Below are 23,756 nucleotides of genomic sequence, written 5' to 3' on the forward strand. Positions count from 1 at the left end.
AAAGTAGACATGGTAATGTATGATGTTAACAGTACCTGTCATCCTCTGTGACCTCCGGGTTCAGGTCAGTGCTGAAAAGGGTTTGCCACCCTAAGCCGCCCTCCCAGGGCCTGAGCCCACACTCCCGCTGCTGCTGATCTGGTGGCCTCCCTTCTTGCTCTCTCCCAGTGCCACTGTGTTGTTGGCATGCGTATGAGATCTTGATCGTGCTTGCCATTGAGACCATGGCAGGCTCTGACTGACTGTACCAGGTATTTTGTGCTCAAACCATGCCTGTCTCTAGGGTCATGGCATCTTGCCCCACCTTTAGTCACTGGAGCTTAGCTGAGACACCAACTAGCATAAAAGATTTGATTCCCGTTTCCTCTCCATTAGGATAAAGGACCACTGTTGTGGCTCAGAGTAGCAGGAACCTTTAAATAGAAAACCAGAAAATATTTTGGGGCAGAAAAATCAAGCAAATGATGGTTGACTCCGGACAAAGTCAACACAACAAAACTGCAGGATGAATGCTTTTTGACACACAGACCTGGGATTTAAACCTTAACACTGCGACCACATACGTTACGAAAACATGACAGCTTTCAGGGAACAGATTTTTTGCATCATACTGATGGCTGTCTGCATCCTTGTTAATAATTGGTGAATAGTTTGGTAATAACTATCAAGACCAATAAAAACATTGTCCCTGGATGGATATGGTAACATTTTGCTATTAATGTATTCCTGTATGTTTCAGCTTCTTTCTATGTGGGTACCATACATAGAGTATCACTGTCGCCTCCGACCATCAGGACTGACCAGCAAACTCCTGATTTAACAAAAGCTATCAGAGAATTAAATAAGTCCCTGGAAATTTCAGATATGTAGTGAAGTTGATTGTAGGAATATCCACACAAAATTCTGACTGTTGTGAAGAAGCAAAGACAGCAGTTAAAAGGTTAATACAAAAAAAACCATCTTTAGTAACTAGCTACATTGCCAAGAGAAGAGACAAAGTAAAAGGTAAATATTAACATAACACTGCTATGATGTTACAGTATGCCAAATTCATATCTGCCTGTGAAAGGAATAATAGCAAAACATACCATTTTTGGAAGTTTTTAAAGTATTTGTTTAAATACTACATTTATTGCACCAGACAATATCACCCATAATATTAGTTTAGAATATCTTTCTTATTAATGTTTCTAATACCATTCCCATTTGAAACATAACTTCATTATGTTATATATACACACAACATTGTATCAGGGCTGTATAAATCAAACTATCCAGATGTCTTTCATAAGTTAGATAGCAGTCTTGCATATGCAGGTAAGAAAGCCAGGAAAGAGAAGGAAAAAGCCAAAACTCTCCATGTAAGCAGTATTACATAGACTGCAAGCAGCTGCACTCATAAGTGCACATGCAGCCATGCTTATTTAATGCTGGGAGTATATGCTGCAAACACACAGGATGTGGATCTCTAAATCCAGACAACATTGAAGTACAGGCCAACAGCAGCCCCTGGCAACTCCCTTGTCCTGCTGAAAAAAACAAACATTTGGGATCATTTTGCAATAGGCAACAGTGTTTGGTCTGCCAGTCAGAATTCCACTGGCAGCTTGTATTTTTTTGTACTGGTTTGTCAGACATAAATGCAAAAGAACTCCCCTTCTGTGGCATACACAGTGCAGGGGGTTGTGTGTGATGTCTGACTATGGCCCATGAGGTTTAGGGCTGCAAATTTATATTGCAAGGATTTAGAAATATTGTTGCAGGCATTTCGTAACTGTAATTTCACCGGTATTTTTAGGAGAGAAGATGTTTTTTATTTCAACAACTCAAAGAATTAATGACTTTCAGACTTCTTTGCACTAGACCTGGAAATACACATTTCTTGTAGATGTGACTGTACTCTTCTAAAGTTTAGTATTTAATATAGAGCCCAGATAACAGGCTATTGCAGTCCAAAACCCCGACTGGCTTTATTTCCCAGTGTCAGAGTGCAGTAAAACCTTTATTCTCTGAAATGATTGATTTCAGTTCAGATAATTTGATACCATTCACCATTTGGGGTTGAAGTTACCTGCAGGAATACAGTATTTCAGTCATTGCTTAGGCAGTTGATTTGGTCACTCGAATGACCTGAGCAGAGAACAGGGAGACAAGGCCTGCTCTTTGCCTTTTTTTGTCATCGCAGTGGTTTTTTTTTTCCTTCAGTCCTTGAGTATATTGAAAAGACTGTGAGTCCGTTTTATAAAGTATCTGCTAGATGGGAAGTGCTGAATTTGTGTTTGTGTCTGTGCTGCATGAGGAAAGAAAGTATTTGACTCTGGACTGCTTTGTGTCAGATGGACCACACCACAGCTCTGTTGAAATAGATTTTAGGGCCTCTACATTAGGTGTCATCACCTTATGAAACATAACTTCTTGCTGCATTTTCCTTAGAATAAGGATCCCCTTTTTCTGGGTTCAATATTGTGCAGTCTGTACAGGGTTTCAGATCTCAGTGCTTCTGTAGAAGTGACTTAAAAGTACGGTTTAGAGAAGAAAAGACTTCATTTCTTGTATTGCAAAGATCCTATACATGATCCCGTATTCAGAATCTGTCTACAAACTTATTCTTCATCAGGGAAGAATTTTTATGTAATTCACTATTATTGTTATGAACTATAATCCATACTACAGAAATGTAGTCACGAAGAGTCATAGAACTTTCTAAAATGTGGACTATTTCAAATTTAGCTATTAAGGGTAGCTTTATAAATATGGAATGAAATCTCTAAGCTAACTTCTCTTTAGATAGAAGAAACTCTTCCAAACTTATGGTACAGGAAAAAGCATAACCTTTTCCCACCATAAATCTGCCTCCTGACAGCCTACAAGTCTTGATATGATAAAGCTTTTCTTGACAATGCTCTTCAAATGAGCCCAGCTGCTCCTTTCACAAGAGCTAAAAGTGATCACCAAGTCTCAACAACTGTTTGGCTGACTGCTCACAGGATTTCTAGTGCAGTTAGTAAACCAGGGAATGACATCACCAGTGTTTTTTCAGAGGCCAGGAACAGTGAAGATGCACCAGTTAAATTATGTGAAATTATTTAAGTAACTACTAAAGATGGAAATTGTAAGCTTTACACAAATCTATCCATACAGAATACCTGCTATGAAATCTTTTTCCCCCAGGTTTTTCCTTACAAGAAGTTGATATTTGGTTAATCTTTCAAGTAACTTTTCTTTTTTCCCCTTGGAATTGTATGTTAATGTTGATGCAGGAATTACTTTTACTGCTGCAATGAAATAATAATCAGAGAACATATTCTTTCTATTCATTATTTATTTAAACTTTTGATTTTTCAGTTAGTATCTTTGTATCTACAAAGTCAGCTGATCTTAAAAAGAGTATGTTTCTATAGTATCTTTATAGCTGATTATGTTTTCCCTGATATTCTAATTACTTTTTTTGTGTTTTTACCCCTCATCTTTGTTTGTTAAGCTAGTGACTGCAACATATATGATACTCAGCTACAATTTTTCTTCACTCAGAGTGGCTTATCCTTCCACACTTTCTGATATTCCACATGCAGCTTAGTGAGAGAATGTGCTGCCATTTTCTCCCCCCTCATGTAATTTGACAACTTAATAATTAACCAATCTGAGTTTCTCTGATTAAAGGAGCACCACAGGGCTTAGCATATGTGAAAACATCATGACAGAAATAATTTGTCAAACAATCGTTGTCTAATTCCTCAGTGTTGACTAAGTAAAATATTTACTAGCACATTTTCAGCCAGCTACCAACACTCATTCAGTTCATTGGAATATCTTTAAAGGATATTCAGATATGAAACCAATTCAAGATCACTTTATGGTTCAACATCCAAGCCAATTTAACTTTTAAAAATGCATTAAATTTAATTCTTGAAATTCAGATTTCCTTCAAATTGCTTAGTTTTATGCTATATGTGAAAGGCATAACCTGAAATGTAGCTATACCAACCTATAGATTCCATATTTCCATAGACATATGGAAATACTTAGTTAAATCATCTCTGTAAAAGGCCCCAAATGTTCCCTTTCATAGAAAATAAAACAGAGAGAGTGTTAAGTAAAGAGGAAAGTCCTTGGAACATCTCCTGCAGTTACCTTTCTTCATATCCTTGTGTGATGGCTGTTGATATTATGCCATGATAGAGCAAGAGAAAATTGAGTTTCCAGAGCTGAGGGATCTGCTGTTGTCCAAGGTGCTTCATACAGAAAGGTTAATACATCAACAATAATTAATGCTTCCCTCATCTTGATCCCTCCAATGTAACTAGTCAAAACAATCCCACACACCATATTCTAACTTGTATGAGACAGGAGAGGAACAGGATGGGTAAGAAAACAAGAGTGGAGAGGCTTTATTAAATCATGGGACGAGTGCTGGGTGTGGGATGACATTTCTATTATCCCATCTCCCTCTCCCTCAGCACACTGTTGTGGCTTTCAGATAATCCTGTGTGATATTTGAAGAGAGGAGGAAAGCATTGCAAAAATCAAGCCTCTACAAGGGTGTGTTGGATTTGATCACTTGTAGGTACACACTTTTGCAAACAAGTTCATTGCATTTCTGCACAGTTACACATTATATGCAATTTTTAAGGAAATGGTATCTATTGTTAAGGCAAAAGAAACTAATTTGCAACGTGACACTCTCCTTAATTGCACACTATAGACATTTCAATCATGCTGGCTGTCTTGTGGCTGGTTTTTGTATTCATGGAATAGATTTTTGCTAACTAAATATTTTCAAAGGATAGAAGTATTTACAGGAATTTATGTCTTGCATATTCAGTTAATCAGATTTCTGAGCTGGCATTTTGCTCATATTAGTTGTTTTCATTTGAAAAAATGCAAATCAAATAAATAGCACTGTAGTTTCTGGAACACCACTGTGACCTAGGTACTAAAGTATCTTCTCTAAATTAAGCTTTTTTTTTTTTTTTTTTTTTTTTTTTTTTTTTTTTTTGAGACAGGAAGAGCAGTAGAGAGCTATCACGTGGCAGAACTACATAGCTTTCATAGCCTGTTAAATATTTACAAAGTAAGGTCCTGTGTGATTTATTCAAGAAAGACATGCATTGAAATCTGGTTGGGTTTTTTCCATTAAAAAAATAGGTTAGAATGGAATTCAAAAGGACTAATCTAGATATTGCTGAACACCTTGCTTTTGGAAAAGAAAATAAGCAGTGGTTCTAGAAAAGAAAATTTATTTCCATTGTAATGGTAACAAGAAAAAGAGACGAACAGTAACCGAGGAGTCTCCAAAGAGAAGACATCCTTTCTGATCAATTGTTCTACCTGAATGTTTCAGAGGGCAGAGTTTCAACATTTTCTGCCAACAGTTTGTTCAAAGTTCTTGCAGATACCTGTGTACTATGATATAAAACAGGCAAAGGGTCTGTTCAAGCTGGGAAGACAAGTCTGGATTCAGACCTTCTTTATCTGTGTATTTCTAACTACATATGGAAAGAATTTGCTATTACAAAAAGAAAGTTTATGGTAATATTGAGTAATTAGTGATGGTAGACTTTATCTGTTTTATTGATAGTTACTGGTTTAAGCTGAAAAAGAGATTCATTGTCTCTAAGAAAAATATGTGAGTGGAATGAATTTTATTTTAGTTTCATTTTTCACACATCCTTTTCCACAGAAGCTTATTTGGTATTATTATTTAAATCTGATTGTAATACGATGCTATGCGCTAATGTTTTATTTGTTCTCACTGTTCTGAAAAATAATATAGTAATAGAAACTTTTCTTTCTTTGATCCATTTATACTTTCTGAGAAACTTATCACTGCAGAAAGTTTGTTTCAGGAGAAAACCAGAACCCACTCCAAGTGAAATATGAAATGATTCTATCACACTTGCACACTTCCTGAAATAATTAGGTTAGAAGGATCACTGAACATTAATTGCTAATATGTATAATATCAGAAAGAAATCAGAATAAACATTTTAAGCACTGATTTACAGTTCCATGGATCATATAAGATTAAAATGAACACATTCTATTGTCTGGGCTGAATGCATAAGAAAAATTAAGAAACACAAATGCTACTAACCTTCGTGTACTTAATTTTCAGATCTTTGAGTGGTTCTGGCAGCGCTGGCAAAACTGGAGCAGGATTGCTGTCTGAACCTTGCTTCTTCATATTTTCAGCTGAAGAGTTTGAGGACGCTCCTGAAACACAGGTGAAATGAGGTATAAGGGAACCGCAGTGATTTTTGTCCTGACTGAGCTCTTAGCTTTATTTGTGCTTTTTTATCTGTACCAGCTATGGTATATTTGCATACAGGAATATGATTGGATGAAAGAATTCATTGCAAAGAGAAAATGACACTACTTATTTTTAAGACCAAAAGCAACAGCCTTTTCACTGAGCTGAGACCTCGATGAAGCAAAAGCTGCTGAAACAATCTGCTTAGCCAGACACTACAAATTTCTTTCTGGGCAACACAGTTTAAGGCCTCCTTGTCTTACCTGTAAAATTGCTTTCTCTCAGCAGGCAGGTCCCCAGATTTTAAGTGAAGTTCTTCACGTACTTGAAGGCAGCTCTGAAGGTAAAGATAGACATGTTAGCTCTGGAAACAAACTAAGCCCTACTCACTGTAGAGTTGGCAAGAATAATGCCCAGAGTTGGAAAGTGTTCACTAAAACACAAACCACCTTAGGTTACACTTTAATATGTTCAGAGTACATTATAACTCCTGTAATTAATACCTGCTTTGTAGATCACAGAGATAAGGGATGACTATGGTGATACAAAATCCTGCACATGTTTTTCAGGAAATGTGAGGGTAGGACAAAATTGATTGATCCAGAAAAAATACTCTGAGGGTTGGACAAAGCAAAGCCTTGTTGTTTTTTTCCAGATAACACCACAATTTTAAGGACAAAATTTTACTACAGTGCCTTCTGGAAAATATGAGTTTGTGTCTTTCAAAACAAATTATTTTATAGACAGGACTTTTCTACCCAGGGTGGAACACACTGGTGCATGTATCTCCAGTTCTGATTATTCAATGAGAAACATGTCTCTGGTACTGGCAAATCATTTTATATGGCACAAGAAACTCCTTTCTTCATTAAGCCCTACCTTTTCTGATGAATGGTGTCACAGAACAAACTGGGACTGAATTAGCACTTGTTTTTCTATGTTAAGCTTCTGATATATGCACAATGGATTTGTGCCATAGAAATAAAGACAAATTATCTTATTGCTTTAATTGAAACTACACAGATGCCTGAAAAACTCACTGAGCTCAGTTAATTCACATATCAGGCATCACCTAAACCATCTAGCAATGGAGGCTTTGTTGCATTTAACTGATGGATGATATAGGACATATCATGAGTTTAATCTTACAATGCGTTAGTTACATGTAACATACTTTCTGAATTAATGAGCGTGCTGTAATTTTCATTGATGATTTTTGTGTTTGGATATATGTTTGGAGCAAGAGTTTTTGGCTTTCAGAAAAGTCCAAGGAATTTCTGGATAAGATAGAATTCTATTCTCACAATAGTCCATCTATCAGTGAGATGTAAAGAGCTGTGTGGACTTGAACATGTTTCAGCCATTCACCCTGTGAATGAAGGGTGCCCATTCCCATTGCTGTAATGCCATGATATCCAAGGTTACTAACTCAGTTTCTTCCTTTTGGATGCATCTTTCAGCTCTTCTGCCTCAGCTGGCTGGCTCAAGACATCCTAAGGTAGAATGGTGTATTTGAAAGTTTTGTGAACAGCATTTTCAGACCTTAACATTTTGGGTTACAATGTTTGCCTGCCTTAGATAATGTCTTTGAGTGTCATGAAAAAAGGCAATGTCTAAACAGGGTTTGTTCATTTTAAATGGAGTATACCTTCTCAGTGCTATCTTCACATAACAAGTTTTTGTGGTTTCCTTTTTTTTTTTTTTTCCTTAATTTCCATGTAATTTTCTGGTTTAGACACTAAAGTGTACTCTAATAATCTTCCCGCTACTCATTTCTCCATAAAAGCTCATAGAGTTTGTCTTTAGCTAATTCACCTGCTAATTGTTCAGACTTGCCTAACTTAAACAGAATTTAACTGGAGCTGTAAGACAGAGATCAATGGAATTGTGTGGTTTCAAGCAAAGCAAAAAATCTTTCTCTCAAGCAGGAGTGTTCTAAATACGTCCTCATATTTAGGTACCATTGCAGTCCTGATTTATTTTATTATTAAGCTAGAAGTGAATTATCACAACTTCTTTGGAAAATTATACCTCTTCCCATGTCTGCAAGGACAGCCTGAAATCTGCTTAGACAGCCTTAAGACATCCTACCCTGGGTGAAAAGTTTCAACTTTTCCAAACATGCTGGTAATCATTGCTTTATTTTCCACACCATTCATTCATTTAACACATACTTTACCCTGTTTTTTCCTTTCTGTTTCTCTCTTTCACTCTTGGATTGCATGAATCACCTTCACTACCATGCTTCCTGTGAGTCCTTTCTTTTCTCTCTAAACCTTGTGTATTGTTAAAAAGGACTCATCTCTTAAAAAGATTACTTGCCATCTTGAATAATTTGCTTGTCCTATCCTTGGGCCTTATCTGCTGAGACTTGCTTCAAGAATTACCATTAATGTCAATAATTCCTTTAACTTATCTCTGTTCTCATATCTATGAATGCCTGACTCCCCTCCCTTTTTCTAGGAAATTCTAACTATTGCTTAGACTAGCTGTTCATGACCATCCCAGTCATCTCCTATCCAATAACTCTCTTATTCACTTTCAGCCTAGGATTCCTTTTAGCCTAGTGTAGAAATTATTTCCTTTTCCTCACATCCCACGTTCCTGTTTATTACAGCTCCCAGCTATTTTCATTCCGTGACTTCTTTTCCACATCCTGGATCACTACTGTTACACATTTCAGCTAGATAAAGATGTGCACTTCAAGCACTATAACTTTAGTGGACTGTACTATTCTTTCAAACGGTAGATTATACAACATTCAGATATTACAGATATTGCACATGGAAGTTTACACAGTTTCATTGTTAATGTTAGATTAAAAAAATGTTAGATTCTATCTAGTTTTTTCCTTTCTTTTGTTTAATGATTTGATTGCTACTTGTTGCTGTCTTTTCACTGCTAAGGAATGAACCTTAACCACTGCAAACCTTGGAGAGCTACATAATATATTATATGACTATGTGATAGTGCTTTCTACCCTTTAAAGTATAACATTTCTTCCAGTTTAAACCTACTGAGTTCCCCTATTCAATACAAGAGTAAAAGGAACAAATGAAAGGTAGTGATTTACCATGCAAGTTATAATTAAGCTATGAGATGCCTTGCTGCATGACATTGGTGGTGCTAACCCACAAGATCGAGGGCTGCATGAACTGTATGTCTGGCTTATGTCATTCTTAGGTTAAATGAAAGTAGGTTAAATGAAAGTTTTATGTTGGAAGAAGCTGTAAATCTTTTGTCCATAAGTTTCTTCACAAAGATGAAAAGAAAAAAGAATTCTAACTAACCAAACTAACCTTTCTTCTCAGATGTGATTGTACAGTGGGATATCACCAACACTGTTAGCAGTTACTTTTTGATTGGGTTCATTGTAGTCTAGGTGGGCAAACTATTTGGCCTATATTCTTGAGATTTGTTGCAGCCCCATATTCATTACATGAGATATGATTTAATAGCAGCAGCACACAGAAGAAAGCAGAGCTTTTAGTTGGGCTACCTGGCAATCCAACTAATGAAATCAGTGTGTCACAAGAATCGGCCAAAGGTAATCTGTGACTGGCTTCTCTTCCCTAAACACAATACTAGCACTGTCTGAAATGCCTTGGCCTTTCCTAGCTGCCCTGAGATGTCAGTCCAGGAGAATCCTGTAGATCCTGTCACCTTGCCAAAGTCATATCAGTGTCTTCAAAACCCTTGTACAGCTCAAGTGGCACTCGCCGCTTAAGTCAAAGGAAATTACTTGACCAGGTTTATGGTTCTACTTGGTATTTTTATGTTAGTGTATGTTGGGCTAATACAGTCTGAAAGCCATATATTTGTTATAGAAATTCCTCTTCCAGCATTTAATAGAGAAACATTTACTTTACATCATAGAATAAGATTATTCCGAGAATAGAATTATCTCTTACCCAGAAATTACTTTGACTTTTCTAAAGGCCAGAAATTGTTGCGTTTTTTTCCCCCAGAAGTAGGCACAAACTTGCCTTTTTTCAAAGCAGATTTTTTTTTTTTTTTTTTTTTTTTTTGAGTGACTGCCAAATTGTCTTCCCAGTTCCCACAGTCTGGGTGTCTCCATTCTCCAGCAATAGGGGACGGGTGACTTACTCTTTGTATAAGGCTGAGATTGTAATCACAGCAGCAAGAAATTCTGGTACGTAGGTTTCTACAGAAAGTGGACTTTGCCCTTTGAAATACATATATTTGATCATTAAAGAAATCTAACTTTTATCTTGTACCAGACATGCTCAAAGCTACGTAGATCAGATAAGACTGCACATATTTAGCTTGGACCACCTCTGATGTAGGACAGTGCAAGGATTTTATTCCAGATAAACGGACAGTAGATATTCTCTACTTTCAGTTTTTGTCATTTACAGCTCTGGGAATGTTCCAAATTGCATATCTTTGGCATCTGATGATCTATCAAAATTACACCTTGAACTCCATAACAATTATGCCTTCTAAAAGGTCGCATAACAACTTAAGTAATCTCCAAAAAGTTATAATTGCTATAATTCAAAACACTTAAGGTGAATAATCTTCCATGGTCATTTAGGACACTCTTGTCAAAAGTTCCCTGGAACAGGAGATGAGTGGAATAGGCTGCTGCACTCTGCAGTTTGCTAATGCTATTGTATCATCTGTGCTGAATTTAGACAGAGTCTTTAATATCTAAGTACATATTTACACTTTATAAAACCTTATAATAAAAAATCACTTGAAAAATATCTATTGAGACAATATCACTTACTGAAAACCCGGATTGTCTCAACCACTTCTTCCAAACTCAGATTATACAGGGAATTGAGAAAAGGAATTATTCAGTGATTCATACATACAGATCCCCTGCTGGTACTGACAGAAACTGGCATTAAGTTAGGAGTGGAAGATGTAAGTAACAAATGCACCAAATTATGTTTAAAAAGTGAAAATCATTGAGATTAATGAAAACTGGACACTCGCTCTGAAATGCTTTATTCACTTTGATAATCTTCCTTATGACATCCCATTAATGGCACTAGAACAGAAACAAAGGTCACTGTTTAGTGAGATGTAGAAAGGCAGACACAACAGAAACTAGGCAGAACTGGTGTGAACTTTTTGCCATTTTTACCCATGTAAACTGCTTCCAAAGGTGGGTGTGATGTACAAGCTCTGATAGCTCTAAATGTGAAACACTGAAGTAAAAATGACAAGATTTTGAAGGCTACTGAGCAAATTCCTTTGTTTTTTGCAGCACACTGATTATCCTGCATTTCTGAAAATCCAAGCGTTCCTTTTATATAAATACAAGCATATCTGAGCACAATTAACACTTCTTTAGTCATTACAAAATTTCTGTGAGTATAAACTCGTGTAGTGAGGCAGCTGACAGACACGTAACTATTTATTTGAGATTGAAATTTGAACTCACTTAGTGAAAAATCTTTCTCTTTTGCTATATGGACGATAATAGTGTATGAAGAAATCTCCCGGAAGATTTTTCTCCATAATGCCTCCACAAACACATATCATAAGACTAGTGACTGTTTGGCTGATTCATGCAAACACCTTTTCTCCAGTATTGGCCAGATTTAACTTGCATTGGTTCACTACAACAAGTGCAAAGGCAGAGCAAGAGGCAGAAAAACTAGTGCTAGTAATTCTGTAATCTTGGTATCAAAAGATGTTGAATAACTTCTTGATATCAGTGCTTGGGCTGACAGTGGATGCTGCAATGAGGCCTATTCTCTGCTGAATCCATAATGACGCTATCATCCCAAGACACTTTCTGTGGGGAGGGACAAACAAGCATTTCCTCTGCTCCTACACAGAAGCTTGTGCAACCACAGCTGGATGTTTTTTTCATTCACACAGAGCCCCATCTGCTAGTGGAGCAAGATCATTTCTTCTGGTTTCATACGGTCTCAGATGGTGTCTGCTCAACTATAAGCTGAACATAGAATTTTGCAACAAATTTCAGGATAATTTCACCTTTTCATCATAAATCCTTTCACAACAGGCATCAAAGTATGACAACAGAGCAAGAGAGAACAGAGCACCTAGAAAAGAAGCTTGGGGCTCAGAGTGGAAAGTCCACAACCCCTACTGACTGTTGCATGAGAAGCAGTGCAATAATGCACAATCCCCAAGTGCAGAGGTACCAAGGTTAACCTGTGGACAGCTGGCTCTGCAAATCAAGTTTGCTGAAGAAAACCAGTCAAAAACCACCGTTAGAAAAACAGCCATGTTTCCACCCTCTGATTTTGATGGGGTGAGGTGACATGATATATCATGATTAGCACAATAGAATGGGGCACACTTCAACAAATTTATGCCACAGCCATACAGGTGTCTATGTCTGAGTTAATTGTATAGCAACTCTCCATAATCAGTGGTGAGAAACAGGATATTTTACAGCACAAATCCTTTCACTCCAATGGAGGTATCTAAACTATCTCAGTATCTAGTAAACTGAATGGTACCCCATAAGGGAATAACTGTTGTTGGTGGCTCTAAAGGAAGTCTACTCATCTACCTCTGATACAAATACCTTACTGGAGATACGTATTGCCAGGTGAGATGGTTTTCACTTTATTTTCACCACCTCCACAGGGAGAGGGCTTCCTATCTACCATTTATGAACTGTTATATTGCTTCTGGAGTGTAAATAAAGCTTAACAATACCATTCTGTGTGTAGCAGGCCCTCAGGAGAAGATAAACACATCCTCTCTGCTGAAGAGTCTTTGCTCTTAAAAAGATTGACTGAGAGCCCAGGAATATTTATTTAAAATCTAGCTGGGTTTGTTTAGAGCAAAATGCTTTATTAGAAGCATGTACATCAGTCTAAATACATTTTTGGAACACTCATTTGTCTTTCTGCTACCTAGTTGTCTGCTCTTTGTGGTCTATATTTTCTGTAGCATGTTTCGTACTGTGTATTGGTTTTGGGGAGAGAAGTTTTACTTTTGTATATAGAGCAATTTATATATAAAATAATGACTAAAATGCAATAATAAAAACAACATCAAAGAACAAATAAAAGGAAATATTAAAGGGACTGGATATATTGTGGAACGATGAGAGAGAGAGTAATGTTTCAGGAATTATTAACACCATTTTTAAAAACAGTTAGCTATAGAACCTATTTCAGCCACAGGAAGCAATTTTGTTTCTAATACAAATTGGAAGATTAAGTACTAGCTATTTCAGCATTACAGCATTTCCTAAAAGTTGCGAGAATATTTGGTAATATGTAATACATTTTGTTTCTTTAAATTGAAACTACTTGTAGTTCTTTTTCTCTCTTCTTGACTTTATCATCAAAAAACTCAGACAAAGGTAAAAGGGATGATAGTTGCTGTGAAGAAGGAAATCATAGAATGGTTTGGGTTGGAAAGGACCTTAAAGAATCATCTAGTTCCAACTCCCCTGCCATGGGCAGGCACACCTTCTACTAGACCAGGTTGCTCAAAGCCCCATCCAACTGGGCCTTGAACACTTCCAGGGATGGGGCATCCACAACTTCTCTGGGCAACCTGTTCCAGTGCCTCAACACCCTCACAGTAAATAATTTCTTCCTTACATCTGATCTAAATCTACACTCTTTCAGTTTAAATGCATTACCCCTTGCTCTATCACAACATGCCCTTGCAGGAAGTCCCTCTCTGGCTTTCTTGTAGGCCCTCTTTAGCTACTGGAAGGCTGCTATATCATCTCCCTGGAGCCTTCTCTTCTCCAGGCTGAACCCCACCTGTCTCAGCCTGTCCTCATAAGAATGGTGCCCCAGCCATCTGACCATCTTTGTGGCCCTCCTCTGGACTCACTCCAACAGGTCCATACTTCTTATGTTGGGGGCCCCAGAGCTGAACACAGTACTCCAGTGGGGTCTCATGAGAGCAGAGTAGAGGGGCAGAATCACCTCTCTCAACTTGCTGCCACACTTCTTTTGATGCAGCCCAGAATGTGATTGGCTTTCTGGGCTGCAAGTGCACATTGCTGGCTCGTATTCAGTTTTTCATCCACTAATACCCCCAAGTCCTTCTCCACAGGGCTGTTCTCAAACCATTCTCTGCCCAGCCTGTATTTGTGCTTGGGATGGCTCTGACCCATCTGCAGGACCTTGCACTTGGCCTTGCTAAACTTAATGTGGTTCGCATGGGCCCACCTCTCAAGCCTGTCAAGGTCCCTCTGGATGGCATCCCTTCTCTCCAGCGTGTTGATGACACCACACAGCTGGGTGTTGTCAGCAGACTTGCTGAGGGTGCACTCAATCCCACTGTCCATGTTGCCCACAAAGATGTTAAAACAGTGCCTGTCCCTATACTGACCCCTGAGGAACACCACTTATCTCTGGTCTCCAGTCAGACATCAAGCCGTTGACTGCAACTCTTTGAGCGTGATCATCCAGCCAATTCCTTATCCACCAAGTGGATAAATAAATAAACAAATAAAAACAAATGAAAAGAACTCATTAGAGTCTGATGCATCAAAAAGGTATCTACTTTTCTGAAGAAGCAAATTGTCACAAAACTGTGATAAACCATCCCCAAAAATGTAACTGTGATTCGTAAAGGTCTGTGTCCACATTTGCCCTAAAATGTAGAACATAAGCAGCTGTATTTTATTTATGTCAATAGAATTTTTCCTACTGTACTAAGTCCTCCTTATTATTTAATCATGACATCAAATATTTGCAAAATTAAGGTGATAGAAACAGTCCATTCATAAATTAGCAACTGACAAAAGTATGCATTTTCACTCAGGCTAAACTAGTTTTCATGTCAACAGGATATTATTTAATTAAAATATTAATAATGGTCTATTGCTTTTCTATCTAACTATTTGCTGAAAGTTAATGGACATTTGTATCTCTTTTGCAATACTGCTTTGAGAAAATGAAAGAATATCTGGGCTGTAAAAATGAAAACTGATAAAAGAGCAGTATTATTACAACATCTTTGTTAATAAATGAGTATATTTTTATTGACTATACCTTCAGTCATGGTAGTTTTAGAAGCACAGAATGACTTTTATATCTAGAATATGTTATTGTAAAATTGTTATTTTTGTCTCTGTTCTATGTTTAAGAAGTGTGACATTAAACAAAGTCCATTTTGCATGAGTCATAAATAAATTTATTCCTGGTTTTCCTGTTAAAAATTAAACTAAACTTTATTTTTTACTTTTTTTTCAATACACAGGTCAAATGAGAGCAAGTAATAAGTAATGAAATAGTTTGAAGTTTCCTCAAATAATTGATTGTGAATAAAGATGTAGATTTTATGCCACAGGTCACAGATAAAAGCTCTTATCAGTGAAAATCATGAATAATTTGATGCAAATCAATAAAGTTCATGCAAGTGCAAAACTAGTCAGGGTTAGATCAGAATCAGACCCAACACTAGTTATTAACCTGCATTGTTAGCAACAATTACTGCCAAGTAATTTTCAGCATTTCCTCCATGAACCTTTGTTTCAAAGCCAAGATTTAGACAGCCTCAATTGATTTTACATAATTGCTATGTGTGCTTTATAAGCCTGTGTGTAGTGATTGTGTTCCTCAGTTATGAAAGCCTCATGTGTGAAAATAACCCTCTTTCTACTTTTGAAGTTTTAAAGAGTATCTAAAAAAAGTTATTGTACAGCTAAAAAGAAAAAAAAAGTCAAAAGTGTTTTTTTATCTACCTTTTTTTTGATATTTAAAAATTATTTTCTAAATGTATATTCCCTAATTTTCTTATATCTCTTTTTATTATTATCAATGTTAGAATTTGATATTAATAATCAGCAGGTTTATAACTACAGTGTTTTATGAAAGATTTGTTCTTGTATCTTTTGGTATAGGATGTATTGGGCCCTGAGATCTTTGCAGTGAATATAGGAAAAACCTTCTTACTCAAGAGCCAGTGTGCCTTTTCCATACATCATGACAGTAAAGTGCCAGGACGTGATTTGAAACTTGCTATTAGTAGAAGAAATCAAAAGGATGTCTACTGAGGTTACAATTAAACTGATGTAAAACTAATATGAAATCAGTAACAGTTCATTTGTGACATCCTGTTCTCTTCTTGCCCCAACTTGCTTTTACCATGATCATTCCAAGAAAGTTCTTACAGAGTTGGCTAGAAACCACACATATGGGTAAGCAATCTTGGGGTCAAAACTTAATTTTATAACATTTGAAGTAGAATAAGAAATGCTAGGAAAGAACCATATTTGCAGTAGGAACATGAGTTATTAGAAATAAAAAATAACTTGGCACAGTGATTCATCATATAGCATTTCCAAATTAACTGTGACACTCAAGTATTTTCCTTGTATTGTAATGCCAATGGAGGATTTTGATGGATTTCCAACTCCTCTATTTCCCAACTGTTTAGTTTAACTTAAACAGACAAACAACTAACACAAAGCAAGACCTCTCTTTGTTTGCAAATTTCAGTGAGGTTTCTGTGGAAGATGTCAGAAGTTGGTGTTTCTAAAGAAAAGTGGACTTTAACCAGATTGTAGGTCTGTGCATACAAATGCAGGCTACTAGTACTCAGAATCCAAATCCCAATGTAGAATAAAACTTTTGCAGCACATTATGAAGAGTCTCTGTTTTCTTGTTGGTAGAATCTACTCTCCTTTTAAAGTAATTAGTAGGATTGACACTATCCCTTGTCCTGTAGCTTATATCTTAATTTCAAGTTCAGATGTAGTGAGTTGACAACATTAGCTTGTAATAATTTGTAATTCCCATTTTTCTCTATTTTGTCATGGTTACAACCAATTCTCATGTGTTTGTCAATAGAAGTATTATACTAGTGTACATATGCTACTCATTAGCATCACTGGTAAGTGAGAATTAAGAGCTAAAACACTTGACTATGATTTTTAAAAAAGATTATGTGATTAGTCTAGCTTCCACTGAATGCTGTCAAGAGCTTTCTCATTGTCTTGTGAAGGAGTAATTTTAAGTCCTATGTACCACTTCATTAAATAATTGCATTTAAAAAGGAATATGTGTTGTGACAAATTTGAAGTATCTTAGTCATTTCTGTAAGATCCCTTGAACTCAGGATTGAAAAAAAGATGATAATGTCCTAGTTCAAGAAGTCAGATAAGTAACATACACTCTGGGAACTAAATTCCTGCTTTGTTACAGAAACATGTTAACCAGCAGATTTACAAATGCAAACCCAGTAACAACAGTAAATCTTGGAAGGAGCCAAGCTTACAGTGAAAAACACATCCCAGCATGTGGTGTGTGACATTATTCACTTTTCATCTAAAATTAGAAGTATGTTTTGTGGATGTGTTACATGTGTATGCATTTGTATGTATGTGTGGATTATTGCAGATACTGACAGAGCCAGATCCACTTTTGGGGACTGATTCAATAAATATATTTCCCATCCCTTCTAAGAAAAAAACTACAAAAAGAAAAAAAAAATCCTTTCTCTAACAAATGAGAATGTTTGACCTGGGAACAGTGTAGTTCAATAAAATGTACCAGCATTTAACCAATTTATTGTAATTCTAAGAAAAAAAGTGGCTACAAATATTTTCAGATTGTTACACGATTTCTAAGAAAACAGGAGCAACAAAACCCTTTCTCTCTCTCTCTCTTCTTCTTTTTTTTTTTTTTTTTTTTCCTGAGAGGCATGGGGTGTGTTCTGCTTTTCTTTCCATAAACACATTAAACAGTGAAAAGTACATTTCAGTCTCACACTGCTTTTCATCTTGTTTGGTTTCATGTAACTTTAGGCCAATGCTCCAAAGCTTGCTCTGTTCATCAGTGGATCCGGGCCATTAGTAATCTATATAATTATAAATGTAAACAAACCCCTTTTTTACACCATTTGTGTGCAACATCATCTGGCTGCTGCTGCCAAAGTGTCCAAAGAAAAGAAACAAATTCAGACCTCTAAAGCTAATCTCTGAGGAGTTTAAATTTTTTAAAGTTTTAAAATAAGATGAGGTCTGTTTTGTTGACTGCTCCATTTACTAGAATACAGAATAATTAAAAAAACTTTTTGGTGTTGTTGCTTTGTGTAAGGAAGAATATGAGAGCTGAGAACATCAAGGTTTATTATTCCCAAGAAAAATCAGTACATGTTTATAACATATTAGTGCATTTTTCAGCGTCCTGCTGAGGCTTGTGAAATACATATATTCTGGCATATTGGGTTGATAATAAGAATGTTAAGTTTTATGCACAATAATTATACTTATACTAAGCACTTGAAAAATTCTACAAATTATACATTACCTAGATCATAACCCAAAGTTGTATTCTGGGGTGGTGATAATGATAGTAATAAACTGAAATTTACCTGGACAATCAGCAGATTCTCAAGAAAGCAGAGAGGCAAAAATAAGTCAAAGACAGGTGACAGTGGTCGAAGGTAGAGTTACTACTTATTCCTTACAATTTTTCCCTGAAAAACAAGTTGCATACAGCTAAAGTTATAAATATGGCTTGAAAAATTAAAATACTGCTATTCTTTCTTGTTTAGTTAGCTTGCCAAACTCCACTGACACAGAAGTTTTGCAAGTTGTGGAAGACAGTTTTTAGTCTTTCACAACCAACATAAATTCACAATTGTTTTGCTCAGGATAAGGTTTACATAAAACTACTTTCCTATCATTGCCAAAAAAGATGTACAATTTCAGCTCAAAACTAAGTAAAATTCTGACATTATCTCAAAGTTTCACCTTGAATTTTGTATTAATTCAGCATAGGCAAGTATGAAAACTTTTAGCAAACCAGAAGGTAAAAAAGGAGGTAGATTGAAGGGAGAAGCAGGAAAGCAAGGAGAGATTATCAAACCACATACAAGCTAAAACTTAGAACGCTAATAAAGAAATGGTTGATGAGGTGAAGATTTAGCTACTGTGGGCTAAGATATGCATTAGAATTGAAGAGAATTGTATATATCAAACTATTTAAACAAGCTGAGAAAACATAAACAAAATTGTTAGAAAGGACCTCAATAGGAAATTTTGGTTTCTTAGTTAGCAGTCTGAATATTTTCCCATTTTAGTTTAATGGTCGCCAAATTCTCCTTTCACCACCTCGGTGACAACACAAGCAGAAAATTCACGTTCTTTCAGTGCATAAGTGTCCATATGCCTGTGATATGCCTTTTGAAGAAAAATATTCCCAAAGCCACCGTAAAATTTGTCAGTTGCTGGGAGCTTGGGCTCAAACTGCAGCAAATGCATTTTTAAAACCAGTTTTCTTCCATATTACTCTAATCAGTTAATCAGCATGGTTGGGGCCATACAGGGGCTCTCGATCTTTTTAACACTGCAACTTCTCACTTTAATGACCCTTGAATAAACCTGCTTTTCCTCTGCCTTGTTTCAAATCACTCTACTACGCTACAAGTCTAAGTGGTAAAGCTGGGAGCTAGAAAACTGTGTACACTAGAATATGTTCTGTTTTGTTCTCTCACAAGCAATTCTATGCACTGATGCAACTGCAGTATCAGGATGGAGTCTACCATCTGTAAATCCTACACTTTGTGGTCTGTTTTTAACAAGTCTAGCTTCCCTTTTTCAATCTTTCATCAATACCATCTCTTTCAGCCTTCAGTTTGTCAGCAAAATCCACGCAGCTGATTCCTTGTCAGAATTCAAATGAAAAAATAAAAAAGATACTTGTAATAATTATGTAATACCTGTGCAATACCTGTCTAATATCTTCCCAGCATTGTAAGTTCTTAGAATCAGAAACATATTTGTTCATTCATTTGTTTGCAACGTGTTCTGCATTGCCAAGGGCACTCAATATAGTGGAAGAGAATACTGTCATATTTCTGCACAAAGCGGAGAAAAATGCATTTCTACTCAGGATTTTTCTTAGAAAAACTATAGAATATCTGTTCTCTGAGGAGAAATTACATGACATTCAAGTGCTGTAATTTGCAGTGAAGAGGAAGAGCAACTGTAAGACAAGAGCAGGTTCATCTATCTAGAAAAGTCATGCAAGTTCATATTAAGTCAAAGGGGCCTATTAAGACGTCACTTAATATGTAAGTAAATTTATCAATTCATTTAGTACCTACAGTTCAGAAATGTTCAGTATTTGGAGAATTGCATTTTCAGTTCACTTAATGCTGTTAAAAGTATTTAATCATAGACAGCAGTTTTTGGAATGAAGGATAATGAATGTAAGAAGTTCTGAAAAAGTTCATGAGTTGTTTTGACAATATTAGTCTCATGATTTATCCTCCCATTTCTTCTCTTTGTGACAGCAGGTAAAACAAAATAATATGAAATTTTATTAGACTGGAGTATAGTGTCTTGTCTGGCTTTAGTGCAGCTACAGCTGTACAAATAATGCATTTAAATGCAAGTCAACAAAAAAAACTACTTTTTTTTTTTTTTTTTTTTTTTTTTTTTGAGTACAGGAATAGCTATCTGGCCATGCTTCCTCTGGTAACTGCAAGAGTGAACTTCAAAGTAATGATGTTTTATAAGGCATTTCAAATCCATTCCCTTTGTGTGCTACCCAGTCCCTCATTTTGTCATAAATTGAAGTGTAGAGTTAGTTAAATAATATACACTCACAACATATTCTTAAGGCTATGCATTTTTGTACAACATTTCATTGTTCAGTTTATGCAAAGACCATAATGAATATTTCTTAAAATAAGTCATGGAAATTTGTATTGGAAAAAATTTAAAATAGCAAACACATGAGAATGTCATAACTTCTCAAATATCTCCAAAGTAAAAATTATCTGAGTTCTTCATTTTCCCCCAGACCTGACCACAAATTGATAAAAGCTGCTTGCTTTCTTCCAAGAAGACAGTATTTCTTAGGGGTCTAAACTTTCTTTACTATTTTTGGAATAATTATTAATGCTAATAGAATTAGAAAACAAGACAAATTAATTTCCTTTGCTTAAATTCAGGCTTAAGCAATATGCTAACAATCAAGAAAAGATACTAACCTGATTATCATGCAAAGACATTTTGTCAAATAGGTTTGTGCCTGTAGCTGGACAGTCAATACCGAAAATTCAGCATGAATATTTATGGTAGAAAGTGCTTTGCCTGATGGTGAGCATTTGCAGGAGCAGGGACTCTATGCAATGCCATGCAGTGGATTAAAAAGGGAGTGTTTGTGAAAAGGGATGGTCAGGGTTCAAAAAAGGAAAGGATATTTTGGGTGGGTGACTCCATTACAGTAAGAATCTGTCTGCTTTTTGTCCTAATAATGTCAGATATCTCTCTCTATGATTAAAATATAAAAACATTCAAATATCTTTGGATAAAAGATGAAAATATTTTCTTCATAGATTTTTTGCTGCTGTATGAAGATGAAAAAAGAAAATACTGTCATCTGAGACACAGATACCATGCAAAATCTTGAGAATTTTTACCTAGATACCTCTATTTTTTCAGTCAAAATATAGAAGAAGAAAAAAAACCCCAACCAAACAAAACCCCAAACCCCTACACCCCAGCAGCAAGTAAACTTCATTTAACAATTAGAATAATCACATAGTATTGCATAAGGTTTAAAACTAGAGAGATGTCAGTCACACTATTGCTTGAAATAAGGGTTTGCTTTATGGAAACAAAACATCTTTCAGAAGACAGGACCATGCCACTCGTCAGTGAAAGTAAATTATTTACAGTGGCAGGGTCTGTGTATGAAGTTGTCATTGAGTGCAGCTTCCTTACCTAAAGGTGTGGGTGGTTCTCGTGTCTGCTAGGACCTTGCTGTCCTTCTCAATGTTTTCCATTTAATTTGTGAAGTTGGAGGAGGACAGGCATATTCCCAATCCTGCTATTCTCACCCAGATACTGAAAATAATCTGTTAAAGTCTAAATCCCAGGAAGTCTTTTCCTAATTTAAAAGTGAGCAGTTAATGTTTTATAAGAAAATGTTAGATTTATAAAATTTATATGGGGCCTTGTTGTCCAATATATCATATTTTTTTAGCATCAGTCCAACAATGCAAATGCATTTAAAGGTACAGATCTAATTAATCTCTGAATTTCTTGCCAAAGGAAATAGTAAGCAGGATGGAATATACTGTAGGAGCATATGCCAACATTGTAGCATATTTCTGTATAGAGTAAGCTATCCTGGCTATCTAAATCCTTTTCCAGTGCCCTTATTAACACATTAAAGCTTATTAACCATCAAAATTTTCTGCTAAACCTCTAGCCTCTGAGGAAATTAGCAATCCGATTAATATTCTGCGTGTTCCTGGGATAGCATGTAAGATGACGCTGTTTGATCATAGTTAATATTCTTCTATATTTAGCCTAAACAAATTCTTTGAGATCATGAGTTATACTGCTATAGCTTGAATGTTGTGAGCTTTATTGCTTTTATGCTTTCAGTACCTCTTTTATGCTTTGCTGGATTTCTAGGCAGCAGTATTAGTTTTCATGTATTTTTAGCAATCTGTCTAAACATATAAGCAACACATTTTAAAATATTTCTTGGTCTGAGTTTTAGTTCTGAGGTGAATTCTAGTATTATATTAAATCAAAAAATACCATTGTTTCAAGTGCCAAAATACCATTGTTTCATCCTAAATGTATATTTATCTTTCTGAATCTACCTCTATATGTCTCAAGAATAAGGTAAAATCAACTGCAATACAAACATGAACATTGATAACACATGATAAACTGTCATCACACCAAAATGATTTATAGCAGTTTTTAGTACGTAAAGTTATTAATCCACTTGAAGCAGTTTCTTAAAGGATAATTTCTAAAACTATTGGCTTTATGTTTTTTTAATATTTCAGGTTAGATAACCACATGTATGAATAGCTATGTGCCACTAACTCCCACAGGACACAGCCACCCCTGCATTACCTGTGCATTTTAAAAGTTACTTTGCTCTTGGTTCTGTTGCTCTTTATTATGTGATCCTGCATTCCGCAGCTTTGACAAAGTCTCATACTCAGTATGGCTGAAACCAAGCCTGCTGTGGAAACTTTGTCGAGACTAAATTTCATAGATAGAAGTGAGTCGAAAACACTCAGGACTGTGGATTCCTCTTTGTATTACATAACTATCTTCTAGAGTCATTCCACGCAGCTCATTACAAATACTTGCCCTAGTTTACTATGTACTAAAACGGTTCTTCTCAGGCCACAGCACTATCTTTCTCCCACTCTTGCCAGGCCAGTATACATGTTGATGGAAGACCGGGGTTTTGTGTGTATTGCACTGAAAATGTGCTGTTGCAGGCATGGAGCATTTTCAGGGGCTTGCACATCAGTTTTACGTGGGGAAAGCAATGAGAAAGGACAGAAACTATGGTTCTAATCTTCTGCATGTGGGGGATAAATATGTTTACTCTTGTAAAATCACCAGTATGTTTACTATATGTGTGATAGAATGGCAATTATTTTCTGACTTCCTAAAGGTATCCACTTTCTAGATATCTGTTGGATAGATGTTAGGCTAATGTAATTTTACTCTTTTCCCCTACTATTTTACATTATGACTAAAAATGATTTTATGTGTCAGTTCTTATGTGGTTTATGGCCTCCT

The 23,756-nt window shown here is 36.0% G+C and overlaps 1 protein-coding gene across 2 annotated transcripts in view; it reads right to left on the reverse strand.

Annotated features, from left to right (window-relative positions):
* ALDH1A1 (aldehyde dehydrogenase 1 family member A1) overlaps nt 1–23,195 on the reverse strand; it is a 53,253-nt gene extending 30,058 nt beyond the window's left edge. The window contains exons 1-4 of one of the 2 annotated variants that reach the window (XM_049795488.1): nt 23,073–23,195; nt 18,554–18,658; nt 6,514–6,587; nt 6,095–6,213 (exon numbers count right to left, since the gene is read on the reverse strand). In XM_049795488.1, coding sequence (XP_049651445.1) covers nt 6,095–6,184 — 90 coding nt within the window. In that variant the 5' untranslated portion in view covers nt 6,185–6,213; nt 6,514–6,587; nt 18,554–18,658; nt 23,073–23,195. Of the gene's footprint in view, nt 1–6,094; nt 6,214–6,513; nt 6,588–18,553; nt 18,659–21,181; nt 21,269–23,072 lie in introns of those variants that run through there. The other variant, XM_049795489.1, reaches the window with a different exon arrangement.
* Between the last annotated feature and the right edge of the window lie 561 nt (nt 23,196–23,756).

The sequence above is a fragment of the Accipiter gentilis genome, chromosome Z (genome assembly GCF_929443795.1).
Source record: "Accipiter gentilis chromosome Z, bAccGen1.1, whole genome shotgun sequence".
Taxonomy (NCBI): domain Eukaryota; kingdom Metazoa; phylum Chordata; class Aves; order Accipitriformes; family Accipitridae; genus Astur; species Astur gentilis.